We start from the raw sequence: 22,887 nt of genomic DNA, 5'->3' as shown, positions 1-22,887 counted from the left end.
ACATCTTGGATAAGCTGGTGCAGACTCCACCAGTTTTCCACCAGTGTAGATATTCCAGAGGAATGGATGGGATGTGGGTTGGAACAGAGAGCAAGAGCACACTTACTCCACATCCTATACTGCTTCAGTCTATGGCCACACTCCTGTTGACGGTGCAACTTCACGCTGTACTTTTCCCTCCCATTAATTCCAATGGAACATACATACATACATGATAGCTGCCCCTTTATCGACAACTGCACCATCCATGTCACCACAATAGAGCATGGCATATCGTGTAACCCAATTACAGCACACCACCCACCAATATATACATCCCATCTGGGGAGACCATAAGACAGATGATGGTGCATGGCATGAGGCTGTAACTCTAACACTAAGGAAGGAAGGAAGCCTGCCTTCCTGCCCTCAAAGGAAGGAAGCCTGAGATAATCCTAAGGAGTTAAGCCCCAGCTGATAGTTGAGCCATCAGCCTCAATTAACACATCATTGGCTGGCAGCAGCAGCTGGGAGGGACCAGCCACACATATAAGTTCAGAGCACCCTAGCGAGGGAACCTGCTGCACAAGCTAGAGGGGAGCCCCCAGCTGACGAAGTGTCAAGGTAAGTTAAGCAGCCGAGCGAGTTCAGCAGCAGGGCGAGGAGGCCAGGGCCCCCCACTCTGCCCGTCTGTTCCCTGACCTCAACTAAACCACAGTCCCCAACCCATTAACGTAATAAACCTTAAACAAAACTATGCAGGTAAGAAGCCAGCAGGGGTGCGGGGGCTTTCCAGTGTTTTGCACTGCTTGCAGCTTGTACAACTATCTGCCTCTGCGACAAGTCGTGGGTGTGCTCTCGGTGCAATGAGATCCTGGCTCTCCGGGAACGACTTCATTTCCTTGAGGCCAAGGTGGCTGACCTGGAAAAGCTGAGAGAGGCAGAGAGGTGTGTGGGTGAGGCCTTCAGAGACACTATAGCTGTGTCCCACTCCAAGGATGATACCTCTCCTGCTATCATGGAGAACGATGGTCTCAGGGAAGGAGAGCATCCAGCTGAGGAAGAGGGAAATGATCCCTTAGAAGGGACCCGTTCCTTGGGGGATGAGCAGCTATCCTCTTGTGCTGAGGATATATCTCCAGGGGGTAGAGGGATCCTTGTAGTGGGCGATTCGATCATTAGGAATATAGACAGTGGGGTGTGTGATGGGCGTGTAGACCGCAAGGCGTTTTGCCTGCCTGGGGTGAAGGTTGTGGATATCGCCCGTCGTTTAGATAGTTTGGTAGACAGTGCTGGGGAGGAGTCAGTGGTTGTGGTGCACATTGGCACCAGTGACATGGGGAAATGCAGCCGTGAGGTCCTGGAAGCAAAATTTAGGTTGCTAGGTAGGATGCTGAAAGCCAGGACCTCCAAGGTGGCTTTCTCTGAAATGCTACTGGTTCCACGCGCAGGACCAGCCAGACAGGCACAGCTTTGTAGTCTCAATGCATGGATGAGACTGTGGTGTCGGGAGGAGGGGTTTGGATTTGTTAAGCACTGGGGAACATTTTGGGACAAGCCGGGCCTGTACAAAAGGGACAGGCTCCACTTGAACCAGAATGGAACGAGACTGCTGGCACTTAAAATTAAAAAGGTGGCAGAGCAGCTTTTAAACTGACTGAGGGGGGAAACCCGACAGGAGCTGAGGAAGGTCCGGTTTGGAATAAACCTCCCCCCTGGGATAAAGACCAAAGAAATGATGAAATTTTAAAAGGGGTAGGCCTAGAAGTAGGCATTGTGAGAGCAGGGGCACAGGATATCAATTCAGAAGGGCAAAATTACCACAGGCCAAACCAAAAGTGCCAAAGACACTTGAAGAGAAACACTGCTTACAAGTGTCTGTACACTAATGCTAGGAGCCTCTGAACCAAGATGGGAGAACTGGAGTGCTTGGTCTTAGAGAAGAGCATTGATATAGTGAGTATAACGGAGACCTGGTGGAATGGAGAAAACCAGTGGGATACGGTTATCCCTGGATATAAACTATATCGGAAGGACAGGGAAGGACGTATTGGTGGCGGTGTCGCTCTATACGTGAAAGAAGGCATTGAATCCAGCAAGCTCGAAACACCCAAAGAAGAGGACTCCATAGAATCGTTGTGGGTGGTGATACCATGCCCCAGGAGGGATTTAATATTGGGAACGATCTATCGTCCCCCTGATCAAAATGCTCAGGGAGACCTGGAGATGAGATATGAAATTGAGGAAGCATCCAAACTAGGAAATGTGGTAGTAATGGGTGACTTCAACTACCTGGAGATAGACTGGTCACATATGTGTTCCAGTCATGACAAAGAAGCAAAATTTCTAGATATTCTAAATGGCTATGCCCTAGACCAGTTGGTCATGGAACCGACCAGAGGGACGGCAACCCTGGTCTTAATCCTCAGTGGGGACCGGGACCTGGTGCAAGATGTAAATGTTGTTGAACCGATTGGGAGCAGCGACCATAGTGCTATTAAATTAAACATACATGTAACTGGCCAATTGCCAAGAAAATCCAACACGGTCATATTTGACTTCAAAAGAGGAAACTTTACAAAAATGAGGGGATTGGTAAAAAGAAAGCTGAAGAACAAAGTCCAGAGGGTCACATCACTCGAAAATGCTTGGAAGTTGTTTAAAAATGCTATATTAGAAGCGCAACTGGAGCGCATACCGCAGATCAGAAAAGGTACCACCAGGGCCAAGAAGATGCCAGCATGGTTAACGAGCAAAGTCAAGGAAGCTCTTAGAGGCAAAAAGTCTTCCTTCGGAAAATGGAAGTCTTGACTTCCGGGAAGGGTGACTTAGCCTGTGCCTGCTTTTGAGACGGGCTCCTGCCTCAAAAGAAGCTTATTCAGATATATCAGTCAGTTTTTTCTTTTTTTTTTGACTGATTAAACTTCTCCCGGGTAGGGAGAAACGAAGAGATTAACCTCAAAGCCTATTTTTGTTGGGACGACCAGATCTCATTAATTTATGGGACGAGGTCCAGCCGACGAAGGTGGGACGGATTTTCAACAGCAAGCTCTATCTGTTAAAGCGAACGTTCATCTTATCTTCTAAGAGAGAACGCACTAACAGGCAAGCACCCTTCTTTCTATATTTTTTTTTTTACTTGACTTAAATTGTTGCTGTTTAAAAGAGATTTGCCAGATTGATCGGTTTTTGACATCTCACTGGGGAGCCGTAACTTCTCTCTGCTACGCACTAATTAATAGCTTATCTCTGTTTTTGTTGCAAAAAGCTGTCCTGGATTTGCATTCTAAAGATATACACAGAAGAGGGATTTCTATTCCAGATTTTTATTTTGAAAAATATTATACTGTTTTGAGACTACTCTCTTTTTGGTCTATTTAATTTTGACGAATCTGTTTCTTGACGATTGCCATTAATTGTTTCGATCCTGGGAACTGCATTTTGTTTACTTAACTATTGGAGAGATAAGGCTGTCTGCTCTGTTTATACTGTGATGTCACCAAGTTTGGAGTATTAACCCAATTGTTGCTGAAATAAGAAGTGGTTTTCCTATATTTTTCTTTTAAAATGGCAATTAAGAAAGTGGCTGAGAATCTGAAAATAACTATGTTTCAGAAAATAATGGATGAGATTGAGATAACGAAAATTGAATTGAGTAAAATGAAGCAGGAGATTAAAGATATAAGGGTCCCTGTGAGAGAGGTGACCCTGGAAGGGGTCCCTGTGAGAGAGGAGACCCCGGAGATTGGAACAGGGGTCCCTGTGAGAGAGGAGACCCTGGAGACTGGAATAGGGGTCCCTGTGAGAGAGGAGATCCCGGAGATTGGAACAAACGTGGAACAGGAACAAGATTTGGAGTCTATGGACTTTAGAAATAAAATCTATTGTTTGGAACTCAATGTTATCTCTGAAGAAATTAATGAAGATTCTAGAGATAAAGTTATCAATGGCATGGATTATCTTCTGGACTGGAATGATGTGATGGAGCCCAATATAGAGAAAATCTATGGAATTAACTGCAGCCATGTGACAATGGAAAAACTTTTAAGAGATGACCCAGTGTATTTTGAAAAAAAGAACAGAGATATGATTTTACAGCAGTATTTCAGCAACCTATTCAGAATGGATGGCAAGAAAATATTTGGGATAGAGGTAATTCCCATCAGACTCTTACTATATGACTATGGCTTTGACAGCAAGATTATTATGGAATACTGATAATGGCAGATTGGATATTGAAATTACTGGACTTAACAAGACTACTGAAGATGGAAGATGGAAAATGGAACTAATAGAGATAATAGAACAATGGCTACTGAAATTACTGAACCTAACAGATTCTGATGTGATGGATTAATTGAAATGTTTATTTTGACTATGGTTATGACAATAAGATTATCATAATTAGTAATGAGATGGATTAATCGATATGCTTATCTGGAAAAAAAAATTGATAGATATATTTCTTAAAGAATTGAAACCTCTCTTTGACTTTTTGTGGAAAGAATAAAGTAATGTTTATGAGATTTGATGATTAAGTAAGATAACTACTGGAGGAAAGTGATTTTATAATATGACTTAAGAGACAGGATTGCTATATATTATAGACTTATAACTGATTTGATCTTTGACAAATGGGAAGTCAATATTTTACTCTTTATTTTTTATTTTTGTTTTTTTTTTCTTTTTTTCTTTTTGTTTAACTATTTTTGATTTTGTTTTTTGTCTTTGAATGTTTTATGATTTTGTCTTGTATGTTTTATGAAAATCTGAATAAAAATTATTGAAAAAAAAAAAGGAAAATGGAAGTCTTGTCCGAATGAGGAAAATAAAAAGGAACACAAACTCTGGCAAAAGAAATGCAAGAAGACAATAAGGGATGCTAAAAAAGAATTTGAGGAGCACATTGCTAAGAACATAAAAACCAACAACAAAAAGTTCTATAAATACATTCAAAGCAGGAGACCATCTAGGGAGGCAATTGGACCCTTGGATGATAAGGGAGTCAAAGGTGTACTAAAGAACGATAAGGAGATTGCAGAGAAGTTAAATGAATTTTTTGCATCTGTCTTCACAGTGGAAGATATAGGGCAGATCCCTGAACCTGAACTAACATTTGCAGGAAGGGATTCTGAGGAACTGAGACAAATAGTGGTAACGAGAGAGGAAGTTCTAGGCTTAATGGACAATATAAAAACTGACAAATCACCGGGCCCGGATGGCATCCACCCGAGAGTTCTCAAATAACTCAAATGTGAAATTGCTGATCTGCTAACTAAAATATGTAACTTGTCCCTCAGGTCCTCCTCTGTGCCTGAGGACTGGAAAGTGGCAAATGTAACGCCAGTCTTCAAAAAGGGATCCAGGGTGGATCCCAGAAATTACAGGCCAGTTAGCTTAACTTCTGTCCCTGGAAAACTGGTAGAAAGTATTATTAAAGCTAGATTAACTAAGCACATAGAAGAACAAGCCTTGCTGAAGCAGAGCCAGCATGGCTTCTGCAAGGGAAAGTCCTGTCTCAGTAACCTATTAGAATTCTTTGAGAGTGTCAACGAGCATATAGATAGAGGTGATCCAGTGGACATAGTGTACTTAGACTTTCAAAAAGCTTTTGACGAGGTACCTCACCAAAGACATCTGAGGAAGCTTAGCAGTCATGGAATAAGAGGAGAGATCCTCTTGTGGATAAGGAATTGGTTAAGAAGCAGAAAGCAGAGAGTAGGAATAAATGGACAGTTCTCCCAATGGAGGGCTGTAGAAAGTGGAGTCCCTCAAGGATCGGTATTGGGACCTGTACTTTTCAACTTGTTCATTAATGACCTAGAATTAGGAGTGAGCAGTGAAGTGGCCAAGTTTGCTGATGATGCTAAATTGTTCAGGGTTGTTAAAACAAAAAGGGATTGCAAAGAGCTCCAAAAAGACCTCTCCAAACTGAGTGAATGGGCGGAAAAATGGCAAATGAATTCAATATAAACAAGTGTAAAATTATGCATATTGGAGCAAAAAATCTTAATTTCACATATACGCTCATGGGGTCTGAACTAGTGGTGACCGACCAGGAGAGAGACCTCGGGGTTGTAGTGGACAGCACGATGAATATGTCGACCCAGCGTGCGGCAGCTGTGAAAAAGGCAAATTCCATGCTAGGAATAATTAGGAAAGGTATTGAAAATAAAACAGCCGATATCATAATGCCGCATTTGGAATACTGTGTATAGTTCTGGTCACCTCATCTCAAAAAGGATATTGTAGAGTTGGAAAAGGTTCAGAAGAGGGCAACTAGAATGATCAAGGGGATGGAGCGACTCCCTTATGAGGAAAGGTTGCAGCATTTGGGGCTTTTTAGTTTAGAGAAAAGGCGGATCAGAGGAGACGTGATAGAAGTGTATAAAAATATGCATGGCGTTGAGAAAGTGGATACAGAAAAGTTCTTCTCCCTCTCTCATAATACTAGAACTCATGGACATTCAAAGAAGCTGAATGTTGGAAGATTCAGGACAGACAAAAGGAAGTACTTCTTTACTCAGCGCATAGTTAAACTATGGAATTTGCTCCCACAAGACGCAGTAATGGCCACCAGCTTGGATGGCTTTAAAAGAAGATTAGACAAATTCATGGAGGACAGGGCTATCAATGGCTACTAGCCATGATGGCTGTGCTGTGCCACCCTAGTCAGAGGCAGCATGCTTCTGAAAACCAGTTGCCGGAAGCCTCAGGAGGGGAGAGTGTTCTTGCACTCGGTTCCTGCTTGCAGGCTTCCCACAGGCACCTGGCTGGCCACTGTGAGAACAGGATACTGGACTAGATGGGCCACTGGCCTGATCCAGCAGGCTCTTCTTATGTTCTTAACACACATTGTGCATACTTGGAGCTCACAAGACTCTGGCAGTGGCAAGCTATGGACAAAGGACACTTTGCACAAAACAATTTCAGAATATACATGGGGGATTTAAGGACATTGCTAACCCTTGTCTGCCTAGAACACTAACAGGTACCTTACCTTGGGACTCCAGACATAGTCATCAAACCCTGCTCATAGCGACTAGAGAGCCAAGACAGAGGACTCAATCAACACAGGTAAGCAAGGGCAGTGGGGGACATATACTGGAATGTGTAATTGCTGCCACTGACTCCCATGCTTCTCCCATTTCCTGTGTCATTGCTTTTACGTCCTCCCACCCTCCCAAGAGTGGGGAGGAGTGTCCCACACACACACAGGGGAGGCACACATCCCCACATAGAGGTAAGTTTTTATGTTAGTAAAAACCAGGCACCCCATTCCAACTATTGCCAATGCAGGCCAAACACTCAAATAACACTTTTTCCTTCGAGGATCACAGTCTAAATGCATAGAGCAAAACAAAACAGCCACTGTACACTCAGTGTTTCACTTTGAACCCCAAGGGGGAAATATACTCCCAGTCACTGCAACTTCCCCTTCCAGGGGATGGTGGGTTGACAAGGGCTGAGGTGTGAGCAGTGGCTGAGCATCCAGGGGGCACCATTCCCTCTTCCCTATCACCTCTTCACATATGTGTATTATGCTCTTGCTGTTGACTACTGCTCATTATTCTTTCTCTGTCTCCTGTTGCTTTCCACAGGCTGTTCTCTCACAGATATAGAATCCATCCTACATACCATTCCATGCAGGCCAGGACAGAGGCCCACCCCATGACCAGCAGAAGTCACCAGGATGCTCCCACCTATTCTTCTGTGGAGTTGTGAACCTACTTGCTGCACGCAGGGTCCTGAAGCCTTGCAAGTTCCATGAGAAAGGGTTAGAGGAACAGGTGAAGATGTTCCTAACAGGAGCTGGTACCTGAATCCCTAAAGCTGCTGTCCAAGGCACAGGAACCCTGCAGGGGTGACTGCTTGGCAACCTCACACATATGTGTCTTTCCTTTTCAGGATCTCCTTCTTCCCAGATGCTGTTTAGTAAAGGCTTTGCTATTGGTTCACGTGTTGTTTCTTTATTGCTGGGGAGTGGTGGATAGGGAACCCCTTCTCCCACCATAATAGGATCTGGCTTCTGCTAGCCTCAGGATGGCTCTCTGAGGAGAGGGCAGGAATCCCTCCTCCTCCTCTCTGTTTGGTTCCCTAGATTGAGTGGGGGTAGGCCTTACAGCGTACACAAATTGGATGGGTATACGACCCAAACAGGGTGGGTGTGGGGAATGAGGAGGGGATGGATAATAAGGGTGGGTTTATGCAGGAGAAGGACAACAAGGCCTGCTGGGGTACCACCCAGCAGTTTAGCCAGTGGGGCAAAATAGCATGGAAGGGTTTGATTGTGTGGATTGCCAGGAAAGGGTGGGCCAGAAAGGCTGGTTGGCTCATGCACAAAGCTAGGGCTCTTTTTGCAATCCCTAAGCTCTTGGTCTGGGTTCAGGGGAGGTAGAAAATGCCCCATGATGTGTGACGTTGCTATCTCTACTGTGGCTAAGTGATTAGAGAACCGCTCTGTCTCATTTGCTGCATGGGCTTAAATCCCAGGAACTCCCTCCCCTCCCCCCCAACATGGCTAGTTTTTTTCTTCTGGGCATGTGATATATGAGTGGGGCTATGTTGGGACCAACAACAGAGGATGGTCTTCTTCACACCGTCCTGAAATAGCATCTAATTTGTTGCTATTAGAAGCAGAATGTTGAACTGGATTTATTACAATGTAGTCCAGCAAGGCAATTTTACCCATTTTTGCAGGCTGATTTTGCTCTGACAGCAATAATTTCACCATGGACATCTAATTTGTTTGCAATTTTAAAAAATACTCCTTAGTGGTATCACGGCTATGGGACTGCTAAGAAAATGTGCTCCTTTGTGCGAATTGGCACAGACCTTTTCCTCATGGTAGAGAGCAGGAACTTCTCAACCACCTGCTGAATATTCTTATTTCAACTGGTAAACATTAAAATGAATGAACAATGGCAAGTCAGATAAAAATGAAAGCACTTGAAGTTACAGCATATTTGCATAGAGATTAGCTCTAGAAACCCAACTACCTCTTTTCTTCATATTAATATACTGCAGGCATATTTGGACTGGATATAAAAGGATGGGAATTAGCATGGCAAGGTTATCGCTTCTCAAAATTTTAAAATTCTAAGGATTTGTTTTCCCAGTCATGTTAACATTTCAGTTTGTGATGCAAGTGAAAGTTTGAAACTGACATTAGTGTTAATTTTATTTGGATTATTGTTAAAGCACAGGTCTGGAAAAATATTTCTAGACTTAATGGGCTTAAGTTACAGGAGGGTAGATTTCAGTTGAACATTAGGAAAAACTTGTTAAGACCAGCAGTCTTTCTCGATGGAGGTCACTACAGAGAAGCTAGACAGCCATCTGTGGGAATGTTCTAGCTCTGGATTTCCTGCATCAAGCAGGGTGTTGGCTTACAAGGCCCCTTCATAATTCAAACATTTGCAACTGCAAGTATCAAATTTATTGGTGTCCAGGCAACTAGGTTTCTGTGATTCTTGCAATCTTTGTACGCTGTGTTATTCCTGAGTTTTTAGGACGAACTAAGAGAATCTTGTTTACACACATCTAACTTTGGTCTGGTAGATATAGTTTGGTTTAGCTCCTAGTCCTGGTGTTCACTTGTTATGTCATCTCTCAACAAGCTTCCTTTTTACTATTTTTTTTATTCTTGGCTTTATCAATTGCTGTGCCTACTTGTCATGATCATTGGGTGTAAGAGGTGAACCCAATATGATCCAATTTGGCTCTTGTTGGTCTACATCTTATGCTACTGTCTTTGCTCCACTTGCCTTCATGTTTGTGAGAATTTATTTCTGCCAGTATAAGCCAAAGAAGCTTTAAGTACTGGTGGCATAATAACATGGCCTGTACATTTCATTCTTTTTTCTGTCATCCAGTTTTAGCTGAAAAACGATTCACATTTTCCCCTTCTTCCCTTTTGCTTCTCATTGCTGCTTTCCCCTTGACAAAGTTTGGATCGCCATATGCAAGCCCACCATGGACATCATAAACCATTCCGCTGCAAACTCTGCCCTTTCAAGTCCTCCTATAACAGCCGGCTGAAAACTCACCTACTCAAAGCTCATGCTGGTAAGTCCTGTTCATTCATTTCACAGTGAAGAAGGTCTGAAAGCCTCTCTTACCCCCTGCCCCTGGTAGCTACTGCTGCTGTTCATCAGCCAGCTTGTATCATTTTATTACCCTGGAGTGTGCATTTAACCAGAAGCAAGATGTTGGTGTGGTGCTGGAGTTAAGCCAATATTACATTGGACTGAGCTGAACTTGGAATTGGACAAATCATGTGATCCTAAGCTGGCAGGTCAGAACTGCAAGCCGGATTGGAAATCAGATACAAATGTTAAGCTGTTATTGGGTAGAAAGCAGGAAAAGAAGCAGAAGGAATACACTTGAAATTCCTTCTCAGGTTTTGAGGGTAGGGCTTTGTACTTGGGCTGGAAGATGCTGGTGAGGCAAACACACTGACTACTGTGATAAGAGAGCTGTGTCAAATTTTCACCCTCACACCTTTTTAGTTCAAATGCATGCTTTCAGAAAGTAAGAAAATCATCCTGAAAGGGGTTTATCTTTCACTTTTTCTTGCTGAGTTTTGCACCTGTTCATGACCTTTCTCTAGGACCCTGCTAAAACATCTTGCTGCTTTGCACATTTTTTTAAAAAAAACTTAAATCTTGTTCTTTCCCTATGTGATTCCAGCCAATCGGGTCCCAGAGTAAACATAATGGTGTCAAGTGAAAGCAAATGAAGCCACAACAGAACATACATTAGGGTGCGCATCAGAATGTACATTCAAGCACACATCTAATTGAGAACAATGGAATGTGTGTGTGAATGCACATTTTAATGCACATCCAAATGTGCTTTCTGAGGGGCTGTAATGCACTTCAGCTGCTGCTCCCTATTTTGCTGCACTGCAGTGCCTTAACTGCTGCAGTGCATCAAAACAAGGAGTGTCAGCCCGGTTGCCAAGGCAACTGGGATGCATCCTTTCCCCCATGCAAATATTTGTGGACCTCTTCAAGAATCTCTCCCCCCTTTAAAAAATTCTAAAAATGATGTGTATGAATGTGTTCATGCAACTCTGTCCTGATCTGGCTCAGCTGTAGTAAGAATTAGAACAGCATGGCAGCCTGCTTGTTCTCTGAAACCCAAACTTCATACAACAGCCCCTAGGCAGTCAGAGTTTCATGGATGGGTGTGTTCAGTGGGAAATTTACCTTGTAAGGATAGGGTTTTTTGGCCATGGTCTTCATTAGCAATATTGTAACAGTAACCTGAAGGTAGCTGGATTTAGGAACTCGACCCATTAGCTCATGGGAACTTCGGTATTCATTTCAAAACCAAGAGCTTCAGTCTGAGCTGTCTGTTGAAGAGGCATCTCTTCTAAGTTGAGCAACAGTAATATTTTTGTTGAGTTCAGTAACAGTGCCAGATTCTAAGATAAAGGTGGTGAGAGCTTCATGCAATTCCATTTATCATTTTAAATGTTGTTTGTTTTTATATTGATACTAACTTGTTGTTTGAGCATGTTATCATTCGTAACTATATCTGTGCCAAGTCCCGTTCTTGTGGTTCTCACTACTTTGTTTGCCTGTCTGTCTGTCTGTTTTGAGGGATGGTAGGGTTGGCTCCTTGATGGGTTTCTTGGGCTCTTCCTAAATGACCATTAGTTTAGTGTTAAGTTAACCCTTCCAAATTGCTAGACAGCAGGACAGGTTGAATTTGCCTTACTGAATGTGTCACATTTTGCCCTCACCTCCCCAAAGGCCAATTATTTTAATTCTGTTATTCCAACAATAACTGAGAAAATGGATGGGGCACCTGTAGTCTAAGCATTTATATGTGGTCCACAAGCTTTCTTAAAGTACATACTAGTCCTCATTATTGAAGGCATGCATTTCAAAACATCAAAGCAGTGTGATTTTACAGTACTACTTTGTTTTTCTAAAAGCTGTAGTATAGTAATCTGTACCAAAGCTTACATAGCAGAGTTATATGGCCTCTTTCTGCCTTAACTGTTTCTTTCCACAATTATATTCAAGAAACTAATCACAATTCTAAACCAGTTGCTGGCTTTTTGTTTTTACTGTTTCCAACTAGATATAAAATTATGAAAGGCACAAAGAGAGTAGATAAAGAGAGATCCCCCTCATAGAATAAGTAAAGTACTTTCTGTGGGTTCTTCTAGAACAGGGATGGGAAACCAGTAGTCTTCCAGATGTTATTGGACTACAGCTCCCATAATCCTTGACTGCTGGCCATGCTGATTTGGGCTGATGGGAGTTGGAGTCCAGCAATATCAGGAGAGTCACAGGTTCCCCATTCCTGATACGCAGAGTGATTTTGCCTCTGAATTACCAGTTGCTCAGGAAGGGCCCTTGCTTTCACGCCTTACCTTGTAAGCTTCCCAGAGATATTGGTTGGCCACAGTTGGCAACAGAATGGTAGGCTGGATGAGCCCTTTTTCTGATCTAGGAGGACTAGTCTTTTGAGCTCAGGTGTGCTGTCTTTTATGCAGCTCAAAATTAGTTTCATTTGACTTAATGGAAAATCTGGGCATGCTCCAGTTATCTTCTGAAAACTTGGGGAGGGGAACCAACAAAGTTTTCTTTTTGATATACCACCCCATTTCTTTACTGACCAAATAATTTGGATTACTTGTGTGAAAATCACTTGGATTAAAATGTATAGCAGCAAATCCCACTTAGGCCTCTTCACTGGATCTGCTGTCATTACGTTTTCTTTTCTTTTTTGTAAATATCAGATTCCTTATCTAAAGTATGTTATCTTTTTAATGGTACCTGTCAGTCTGCAGAATATTATCAAATATTATATTGTTCTATGTTTTTCTGATTTCTTAATTTGGGACAACGGTGGTTAAGAATATAAGAAGAGCCTGCTGGATCAGGCCAGTGGCCTGTCTAGGCCACCATCCTGTTCTCACAGTGGCCAACCAGGTGCCTGGGGGAAGCCTCCAAGCAAGACCTGAGCACAAGAGCCCTCTTCCCCCCCCCCCCCCCGTTTCCAGCAACTGGTATTCAGAAGCATACTGCCTCCGACTGCAGAAGCAGAGCATAGCTATTGCGGCTAGTAGCTTTTGATACTGTTATCATCCTTGAATTTGTCTAATCCTCTTCTAAAGCCATCCAAGTTGGGGGCCATCACTGGGGGCAAATTCCACAGTACTTGCTTTTATCTGTCCTGAATCTTCCAGCATTCAGTTCATTGGATGTCCACGAGTTCTAATGTTATGAGAGAGGTTGTTGTTTAATTGTAGACGAAATCTCAAAATCCTGAATGTAGTGGTTTTGGCATAGCAGGGCATGGCAGCCATCCATAGATGAAGTAACATATAAACCCTATTCATATGAGCATGAAAATGCATTTATGCAACACCCATTGAGGCAGGGGAATTTCCTTTACTTAACCCAGCCTAGTTTACCTATATTCCTCCCAGGACCTAGCTTGCCTATGTACACAGAATATAGGCCCAACTATGTGTGATGTCTAACCAACAGAAACAGTAATAAGCACAGTGGAGCAGAGGGGTAAGATTTGTGGCCCTGCTTTATATGTGTAGGTGTCACATTCATGCCTAATGGGCATGGGTGACATAAACTAAAGGAAAGACAGGAGACCCTGATGCCTACTGTGCCTTGATTAAATGTATTTCAGGGTATGCATTACTATCTTATTGGAGAAATCATGTAATCAGTTTCTGTGTTAGAAAAGAGGAGTAGCTCTCACCATATTCTCCGGTATACTTCAGTCCTATGATGTATGCTTATCTTTGTGGAGAGTGACACCATTCTCTTGTTTTCTCTGTTGTGCCCAAATGGCTTCTGCCCAATTCTGCCTTAGCTGCTTGCAATCTTTTTGGAATTTCAGCAATGACCACCTCATCTGTTTTCCGGGGAGTGAGGTGCTAATGTTTGCTCTGCTTAGTTAAATACTTCAGAACAATTTTATCTTCCAAGTTAATTGGCCCAACACTTGTTTTACGAGGCTCATTCACTTAATAAGCAAATTATACATCTCTTTGAAACCTCTCTTTCGCATACAAACCCAAAGGGTACTGTGAACCACTCTAAAGACCCTGCTATGGACTTTAACACCTGGGTTTTCTATATCAAGCAATCTGAGCTGTCACCTTTAAAAAAAAAAAAAGAATAGGATGGTTGATAAGTTTTCATGTGAATGCAATCCTCTTAAGTCAGAATTTTTCAAAGGAATTAATTTGATTTATTTTCTTCTTATCATAACCCTTCCTCGAACACACACATTCAGTGTTGTGGTCTATGGCCCATGTACTTATTTAGGTCCTCAGGCTTTCTGTCCAAGGAAGGACCAAGAGCAGGGCTCAGTTTGTGCACATGATCACATAGACTTCCTGTCCCCCTCACAGAGAAGTGAATGACTGATACCCATTTATTTGAATTTGGGATCTCCCTGACCCTGTGGGATAACCACTCTTACATCAAATTTTATTCCATGGGCTCCAAGGAATCTCCTAACTTGGCCACTCTCCACAGTGTAGGGGACATGGGAGATGCAGAAAAGGTGTATGCAAAGAAGGATAAAAACATGATGCTGTCTTTCCTTGGATACAATCCTGGCTGAGAATGGGAAAATCCTAAGCACGGGGCTGGTGTTTATCCACCAATCCCCCAAAAAAGGTTCTAAATGCTGGGCAATCCCCTTTTATATATTTTTATATATTGTTAAAGATAGGGTTTTCATAGTGGCAGGTTTACTTAATATGAATGACTGTCCACAACAAGCATTAGCGTGTGACAGGGCTAGTAGTTCCAAAATGAAATTATTTTCTCTAGGTGGATGCTATCTCTTTTGTATGCCACATCACAACCCCATCTTGGACACTTTTGCTTTTCATGTCATGACTGCTTCCACATAAGCTTCAAAAGCAGCTTTTGCAACTTCTTTGTGGCTTGGAAAACAATTCCTGATTGCATGGCTTTCTTCTCTCCTTTGTCTCCGGTAGCACAGTTTCCATCTGCCTTTGTAATCTTCACGGTACATGGTATTCTCAAGTTCTCTCCTTATTGTAAACCTGCTCTGGCCCAAGCACTGGTTATGTTGCATCTAATTCACAGACCCCTGCTTCACTGTGTTAGGTTTGCATAGCTCAAGGATTATCAGTCTGGCAGATGGCTTCATGTTGGGGGAAACAGCCCACTCTTAGAGAATAATTTTGAAGACTAATGGGAAAGAGGTGCTATCAAACAGAATGACATCATATGAGGAACAATAATACAAGGGATTTCTGATGAGCTGTTTGCAGCCTACATCAGGCTCATTCTGGTTTGTTTTTTATATATAGACTGCTGTTCTTGCTTTCAAGGAAACATGATTTCTCCACTGTCAAGTTCACTTCCAGAGACAGTATTAATTAGTAACTTAATTAGTTCCATTTCCCCCATTGTTTTTTTCCCTGCAATGACATTTTATAGGAGCGTCTACAGTTCCTCACCCCTGGCCACATGACCTCAGTCACAACTGGTCACGGGTCACATCATTGGCCAGGTTACCCACTAAGAGCCATTTCACATAAACAATGTGTGTGTGGTGTTGACTTCAACTCTTGGTGTCTCCCGTCTTGAATCTTGGAAGTTGACTTGTTTGCCTCAGGCAAAAGCTGCCCATTCTGCATCACGGCCCACTCCCCCAGCAACCTCAGTGTAGCTTAGGATTGGCAGCTTCTACTTGTGGTGAATAAAATTGCCTTGAACAGTTTGGAGCTACCATCATGGGGTGAAGGCAGTGGCAGCCTCCATGATGGCAGCAGTTGTATGCATTGGCCTTGAGACCAATAGAAATAGGACAGTTAAAATTATTATACTCTCTTTTTAGGACTACCCAGAGGAGGAACCCAGGGGATTCTCACTGCTGAGTTCAATAGGAGGAGAAAGAGATTTCCCCCCCATCCCCTCCTCCCTTCCTGTTCCCCCCCTCTCGTCTTGTGAGCTGATGACTTGCCTGTTATTTCGCTCACCCAGGTGAACATGCCTACAAATGCTCCTCCTGCTCATTTTCCACCATGACAATCAGCCTGCTGAAAGAGCACTCCCTGAAAGTGCATGGGAAAGCACTGACACTACCAAGACCACGCATTGTCAGCCTTGTAACCTCGCATGCTCAACATGCCTCCATGAACCACACTACTGCTGAAGAAGTGGAAGACTCTAATGGTAAGAGGCGCTTCCATTAAAAAAGCAAGCAAACGCACAATCCAGAGGAAGGAATCAAATTCTTCTCTTTTATTGGAAAAAAGCAGCTTGATCAGACGTAGCTTTGAATTCTGTAAAGGAGAAAAAGTTTCCAAATAAGTGAATCACAATCCAAATGCATGTTTAACAAGATGCTGGAGAACTGTGCTAATTCACACTCCACCCCTATAATTGGCATGTAAAATATTTTTATTTGCCTGACTGTTTTAGGGTTCCATGTTGTTAACACTTTACTTTAGAACAAAAGGCACAGAAGTATGTTGCAGGCATTCCCCAGCAGAGGAGTACAAGGTGGACTCCCTTTGTTGTTGTAGAAAAAAGCCTGAAATATAATTATAAATTATATTATATATAAATTTTTATATATATATATATTAGTATAGTATGAGTGGTGTTTGGGGAAACAAACCAATTTATTCACTTTTTTGTAAGCCCATTTTGAGCCAGTACAGATGTAATGAGGCCCTTTCTCAACTATGGTTAAGGAATGGACCATGCAATACCTTCTTCCAGCTCTCCCTTCACATTCAAATTCCTGCATACACTTCCTTGTGTTAATTAGGGTGTGAAATCAGCCTTCGGAACTGGTTAGCAACTCCTGTTTAAGTGAGAATATGTTTAGTGTTAATCCATAGATAACTATAGTTCTGGCATAATCCATAGTCATCGAGGAGGGTGGATGAGGTAGCATGAAATCCTGTGGCCCGGCCCCATCTCACAATTGTTAAGGGACAGTCTGTGTTGCACCTGTATTAACCCTTTGACATTCTGTAGCAACTATGGCATCTGTGAGGAGAGCATTACAGGAGTCATGCACCCTATGGTTCATTAGAATAACTATAAGCTGTTTTAGACTTTCCCTGTAATGGTGTGCTATCTGTTCCTGAAACACTAGGAAATCTGGAGTTATATGGCTTATTCCTCTAGCACGATCAGGCAGTGGTGAAAGGATTACACTTGGTTACAATTAGCTATTTTCAAGGTGCATAAAGCCCTATACAGCTTGGGACCAAGATCATCTCACCCTTATATACCCAACTGATGTCTGTGTTCTGCCGGTGAAGGCCTTGTGCAGATGCCATGTCATCAAGAGGTCTGTTATGCACAGGACAGAAAGCAGACCTTTAGTATTGTGGCACCTACCCTTTGGAATTCCCTCCCCTTAAATATTAGACAGGCGCTGTCTTTGTTGTCTTTCTGATACATACTGAAGACTTTCCTCTTTCAACAAGCCTTTTAAGTGGAGACCTTATCCCAGTCTGCGTCTGTGTTACTAAAAATAGTTTTTAAGATGGATTTAAAGATGCTTTGTTTTTAATTTTCCCCCAAAAATGTTTTTAGTGTTTTATCACTTATTGTTTGCTGCCTTGGGCTCCCTTTGGAAGGAAGGGCAGGGTATAATAACAACAACAGTAATAATAATAATAGGCAGAATGGGCTGCAGTTGAGTAATCCTGATGATCTTGCTCAATCTTAAGAATCTATGAATTCTTCTTGTCTTCTTGCAAGTGGCAGACACCTATTACAGTAGGGCCCCACTCATACGGCAGGTTACGTTCCAGGCCCCTGCCGAAAAACGAAAACTGCTGGAAAGTGGGGCCCTACTGTGTTCCAGCCGCTGCTCTACAGCTGACAGCGATCAGCTGTAGCGCGGGGAGCTCACGCGCTACAGCTGATCGCTGTCAGCTGGAGCATGGCGGCTGGAGCTCCCCGCACTACAGCTGATCGCCCCGCTGGCGCCGCCGTATTAGTGGAATGCCGAAAAGTGGGGCCCTACTGTACACACTTCTAAAGGCACTAGCTCACATTCTACCCTTTCTTATTCACATTAAATGTTTTAGTACATACAGTAGCAGTCAGTGAGACAGTAAAAGTGGGGTTGCACACCTGGCTTCTGGATGGCAAGCATCACTGCTGCTGACTAAGGAGGAGAGGAGAGGAGAGGCATGGCAGTGCCAGGAGTTCCATCGCACTGCTCTATTCTCCTCATGCCTCATCCCTGTCTGTCAATAGCAGCGATGCTTGCAGTCTGGAAGGCAGGTGCGCAATCCCATCCTACCTTCACCACCTGCTAATGAATGCATGAGCAGGGAGTCACTGGTGGTTTGCTTCCAGGCTGGGCTTTCTGGAAAATCCAATGGATGCATCAAAGAACTAGACTTCAGGACTGAACTCAATTTCAGTAGATCCCTCTGTCACAAAAAAATAATACTTTACTTGGTATAGTATTTTCTTTGGGCTAGAAATGCTTTATGTGCATTATCTAGTTGTAACCTTACAGCAGTATATCTTCCATCTGCAAGTAGGGAATAATAATACAGCTATCCTGTAGGGCAGGGGTGGGAGAACCCGTGGCCCTCCAGATGTTGTTGGACTACTCCTACCATTCTTGACCATGACCATTGGCTGTGCTGGCTGGGGCTGATGGAAGTTGGAGTCCAGCAACATCTGGAATGTCTTAGTATACACCTTTGAAGCACTGTTGAAGAAACAGTGCATATCTTCTCAAAATCTTTAACACTGGTGTTGGGGGAGGGACTTCTCTATTTTCAAATAATATTTTCTTGGTTATGCTTCCTAATAATCAGCAACCAATGCATCTATTATCAGGATGTCTCTGTTAGTTAGAGGCAATCCCCATTCACCCTTAACTAATAGGTTTATTAATCAAATTATTTTTGACAATTTATAGAAGCAACCTGCTAAGGAGGCTGTCAGATTACAGGTGTTGAAATAATCAAATTGACATTCTCAGCACCACTTTATAAAAAAAGAAATCTCTTCAGTCATTTTCTAGACTTTATGGTGCTGATCATAGACATTATTAATTTGGTTTGTGGTAGTGACTTGGTTTGTTTCTGAATTTCTAGAAGGGAATTGCAGAGCTACATGGCTCTGACTGGTTTTGAAATTGCACACACTGCTGGTGATACATAAGGGAGAAATAAGATATTGCTTGAAGTACACAGGAAGCAGAGGATGCATATGCAATGAGTTTTCATCTAAGCTGAGGGGAGCACAAAATGTGTTCAGACATGACACAGGAGGATCTCTGCTGTTCTAGGGTGTATAAGCAACCTTTGTTTGAGGACAAGCTGTAATTAGTTAAATTTGCTGATGATACAAAATTGGATCAATGGTGAGCATGAGTTTGGAGGAAAAAACCTTGGGATTGTATCCAATGCTGCGTGAGCATAGTTTTTCTTATGCAGTAGAACGTTCCCTTCCTCTGCTTCCCCAATACATTCCTCAAAATCTCTGAGCCTTCTGGAGCAATTTTGATGCAGGAAGAGAGGAAGGGGATGTTCCATTGCACAAATGGAAGTCTGTTGTGGGAGCAAAACAGCAGCGTTAGATACAATCCTATAGGAAGTTAAGAGACTGGAATGTAGATCCATTAAAGTTAATGAACAGTGCCAATCAAAGAGCTTGTGTTTAAATATACGCTGTAAGTCTTCTCAATCAATGTTCACATTAATAGGCAAGAGTAGTATTTATTTATGAGGATTTTTAGGCCTTTCTGCCATATAGTGTGCAAGACTACTTCTAAATAATGTAGGAAAATAACATAATTAGGCCGGGATGGATTAATTTAAATCAAGTTGTCTGTTGACTCTACTTCATGTGTGTCTTTTAACATGGTACAAATCTGACCACTAAAACAACGGAGCAGACCAATCCAAAGAGGGCAAGGAGGAAAATTCCAAGACCTGACATACTACCCCTCTCCTCTATTGTGGGGGCATGATGGAGGAACAAGAGGGCTTGGGATCCAAAGGTGCCCTGACATGCCTCTAGAATTCCCTCGTTTAGTTCTCTCCACCACCAGAGCATGGATGGCATAGGGAAAAGCCGCAGAGGTTTCCTTAACTGCAAGTGAGGAGGCCACCATGAATGAGGCCTCCTGCTCCACCCATCAGTCTTCCTTTCCTCCGACAAACAGAGGAGCAAAATTCTATGGCCCCAGGGACTCCCTCCAGGGACCATAAAGTACAAGCAAATAAACTTTGTTAAACTGTGTCACACCATATAGAATGGATCAAGGGGTTTTTATTTTATATATTTATATATATATGCACACTGTGTGTGTGTAAATATATATATATATATATATATATAAATTAATTTTGAAACATAACACACTGTTTAATAGGTTCCCATAAAGGGAATTTCTTTGAAATGTTTCCATACAGGAGAGTATTTCATATGGCAAAGTGAGCTTTAGTTTACAAAAGCTTAGGGAATCTGCTGCAGCAACCAAATGTATTAGTCTTTTAAAATATTGCAAGAGTCTTGATTGTTCAAGGGTCAACAGAGATTTTACTTTTAAAAGGTGAGGAAAGGTAATTAAAAAAATAGGGAACTGATCCTATTAAGCATAGTACTTGAAACTTTTTTTAAAGTTTCTGTTCCGCAAACTTGTGCACTTCAATTCATCCTTTAATGCATTTGGGAACTTTTCAGGAAAAGTTGTCAAAGAAGTTATTAATGTTTCCTTTTTTGATTTATGACTACATAATTACTAGGAGCCACAGTATGCTGAGATTATATTATCTTGCTTTATAAAGTAGGGCCAATGTGACAGCTATGTTCTAACTTTTAATTTCTTATTTAGCAGTTGGTTTCAGTGTAAATGTCTTGCTTTACAGTCTTACAGGGTGTGTTAAGAGCAATAGCTTTTCCATTCATAATTTTCTGCATTTGAATTATTATTTGCAAAGTCCCAAATTACATGAATAATAATTTGTTTCAGCCATTTTTAAAAGAATAAAAAATCTATTTATTAAAATCACATAGCCATTGCTCTGAAAATCACATGGCAGATAAACTACATTACACATGTGAGTTTGCAACAAAAAACAAGTAAGATGCTAACAGAACAATCCCAAACCAGGCCAGCACAGAGCAGGAGATCCACTGCTGCATCCAAAGCCGTGCTGCTCATGCCACCCAGATTGGAAGGTGGAGTGGGTTGTTTCCACCTGATTTCTTGTTGCACCAGTTTCAGGCTGCTTTTGCTGTTGGGTCCAAGCGTTGGGCCCCTCAGGAGATCCATGGGGGTTTGGATCTTGTGAATCCAAAGCCACTAATGGCCTACTTCCTCCCGACACTGTTTTGGGGGTTTGTGCTGCTTACTGCCAACGGGGGCATACCATCCACCTGGGCACAGCTGAAGCCTCCATCATGGCAGAACCCCATCACCCCCACAACTGGAAGTACTCCTCTTGCCTGCGAAGAGGCGAATACACACTATTATAAACCTATCCAGCCAATAACATTATGGGATTAATTTACTTATATACTCCAAATGTACAAACAATTGAGCTGGTAGTGGGAACTAGAAATGAAAACAACTGATACTCCGCAAGAGGAATGTTCTGTCAGAAATTTGGATTGTTAGAGATTATTTTAATTACATTGGATTTGTATAGAGATTATTTTAAGTGACGTTAATCTTTAAGGCCTGTTGAAAATCATCAAAGATTGGGTGTATTATTCCCGCCCTCTCCAAATCATGATCTACAGGGTGCACACCATATGCATTTTCAAATCAAGGTTCTCTTCAACAATTGCATCACAGAAACAGTTTCATTCCCCACTGTTAGGACTAAGCTGGAACTGAAGGGCAAATCAATAAGAAACACACCAGAAGGCGCAGGACCAAAGAACAACCAAGAATATAGAAACAGCCTTCTTTTTCTGCATGTGCCATCATCCCACTTTAAGTTGTGGATCTCTACCTGTGGTTAGTTTCGCATCTGTACCAGCATTTTCACTAACAACAGTTAATGAAACCAGAGTTTATATCAATGTTTAGAAATGGGTTTGCAAACTATGGTTTGGGCTAATTTTGGTAAGTGTTGTCATCGGTGCAGACATAACACTAACCCTAGTTAACTCCAGAACTAAAAGGGAAGAGTAAATGCCAGCACCAGAGGGGAGGGGAGGCATGTTTGAGCTTGCTAGATACTTCTACTCATGTAGCCATTGTTGGGCAATTCTGAAACAGGCCACTGTGAACCAGCTATTGATGGCACTCCCGGAATCTAACCCATGCCTCTTAGGGGCACTTGGGAAGCTGCATTTTACTTGTGCTTTCATTGAAACTGGCTGGATTGGTCCTTTTCTTCCAACTAATGCACTCTGGTAGTCAGGATTGAGCCTTTATTAAGTGAGGCTTCTAAAGAAGTTGCTACTGACAATGTGTGCCATCATGGCATCTACGCTGGCATGATATCTGTCATGTTTTCCATAAAGGCTGCCTATGCAAATCTATCAACACCAATATATATGTATATATTTAGAATTTGCCTCTCATTAGATATCCTCAAAACTGCTTTTTAAATTAACCTCAGTTTAAAAAACAGCTTGGGGCTTTAAATACAATTGTGTTAGACAAGAAAAGGGGAATAACAGTGTTACCACATATGGCATTAGTTTCCCTTTGAGCATCTCTTTCACCAACCCCACCAAACTGCTTTTAATTTTTTTTAAAAAAATACAGTTCCTGTTGGGGAAATCATGAAAATAATTGGGTGTGTTCATTGATGGGGAGGCGGCATGCCCTTCTGGATCACAGTCCCTTTCTGCTCTATTTGGCTTCATTTGACCTGTAGCAGTCATGGCAGCACTCTGCTGTGATTTCAGCTAAGAATGTGTGACG

At 42.3% G+C, this 22,887-nt stretch overlaps 1 protein-coding gene across 7 annotated transcripts in view; it reads left to right on the top strand.

Moving 5' to 3' along the window:
* Nucleotides 1-22,887, top strand: part of ZNF462 (zinc finger protein 462) — a 163,790-nt gene that overhangs the window by 89,476 nt on the left and 51,427 nt on the right. For all 7 annotated transcript variants that reach the window (XR_009763542.1, XM_061633019.1, XM_061633010.1 and 4 more), the window contains 2 exons: nucleotides 9,929-10,047; nucleotides 15,993-16,184. Coding sequence is in view for 6 of the 7 variants with exons in the window: in XM_061633019.1 (XP_061489003.1) it covers nucleotides 9,929-10,047; nucleotides 15,993-16,184 (311 nt within the window). In the remaining variant the exon portion in view is untranslated. The remainder of the gene's footprint in view (nucleotides 1-9,928; nucleotides 10,048-15,992; nucleotides 16,185-22,887) is intronic.

The sequence above is a fragment of the Rhineura floridana genome, chromosome 1, assembly GCF_030035675.1.
Source record: "Rhineura floridana isolate rRhiFlo1 chromosome 1, rRhiFlo1.hap2, whole genome shotgun sequence".
Taxonomy (NCBI): Eukaryota; Metazoa; Chordata; class Lepidosauria; order Squamata; family Rhineuridae; genus Rhineura; species Rhineura floridana.
The sequence above is the reverse complement of the archived record's forward strand: the minus strand, read 5'-3'. Positions and strand labels throughout refer to the sequence as shown.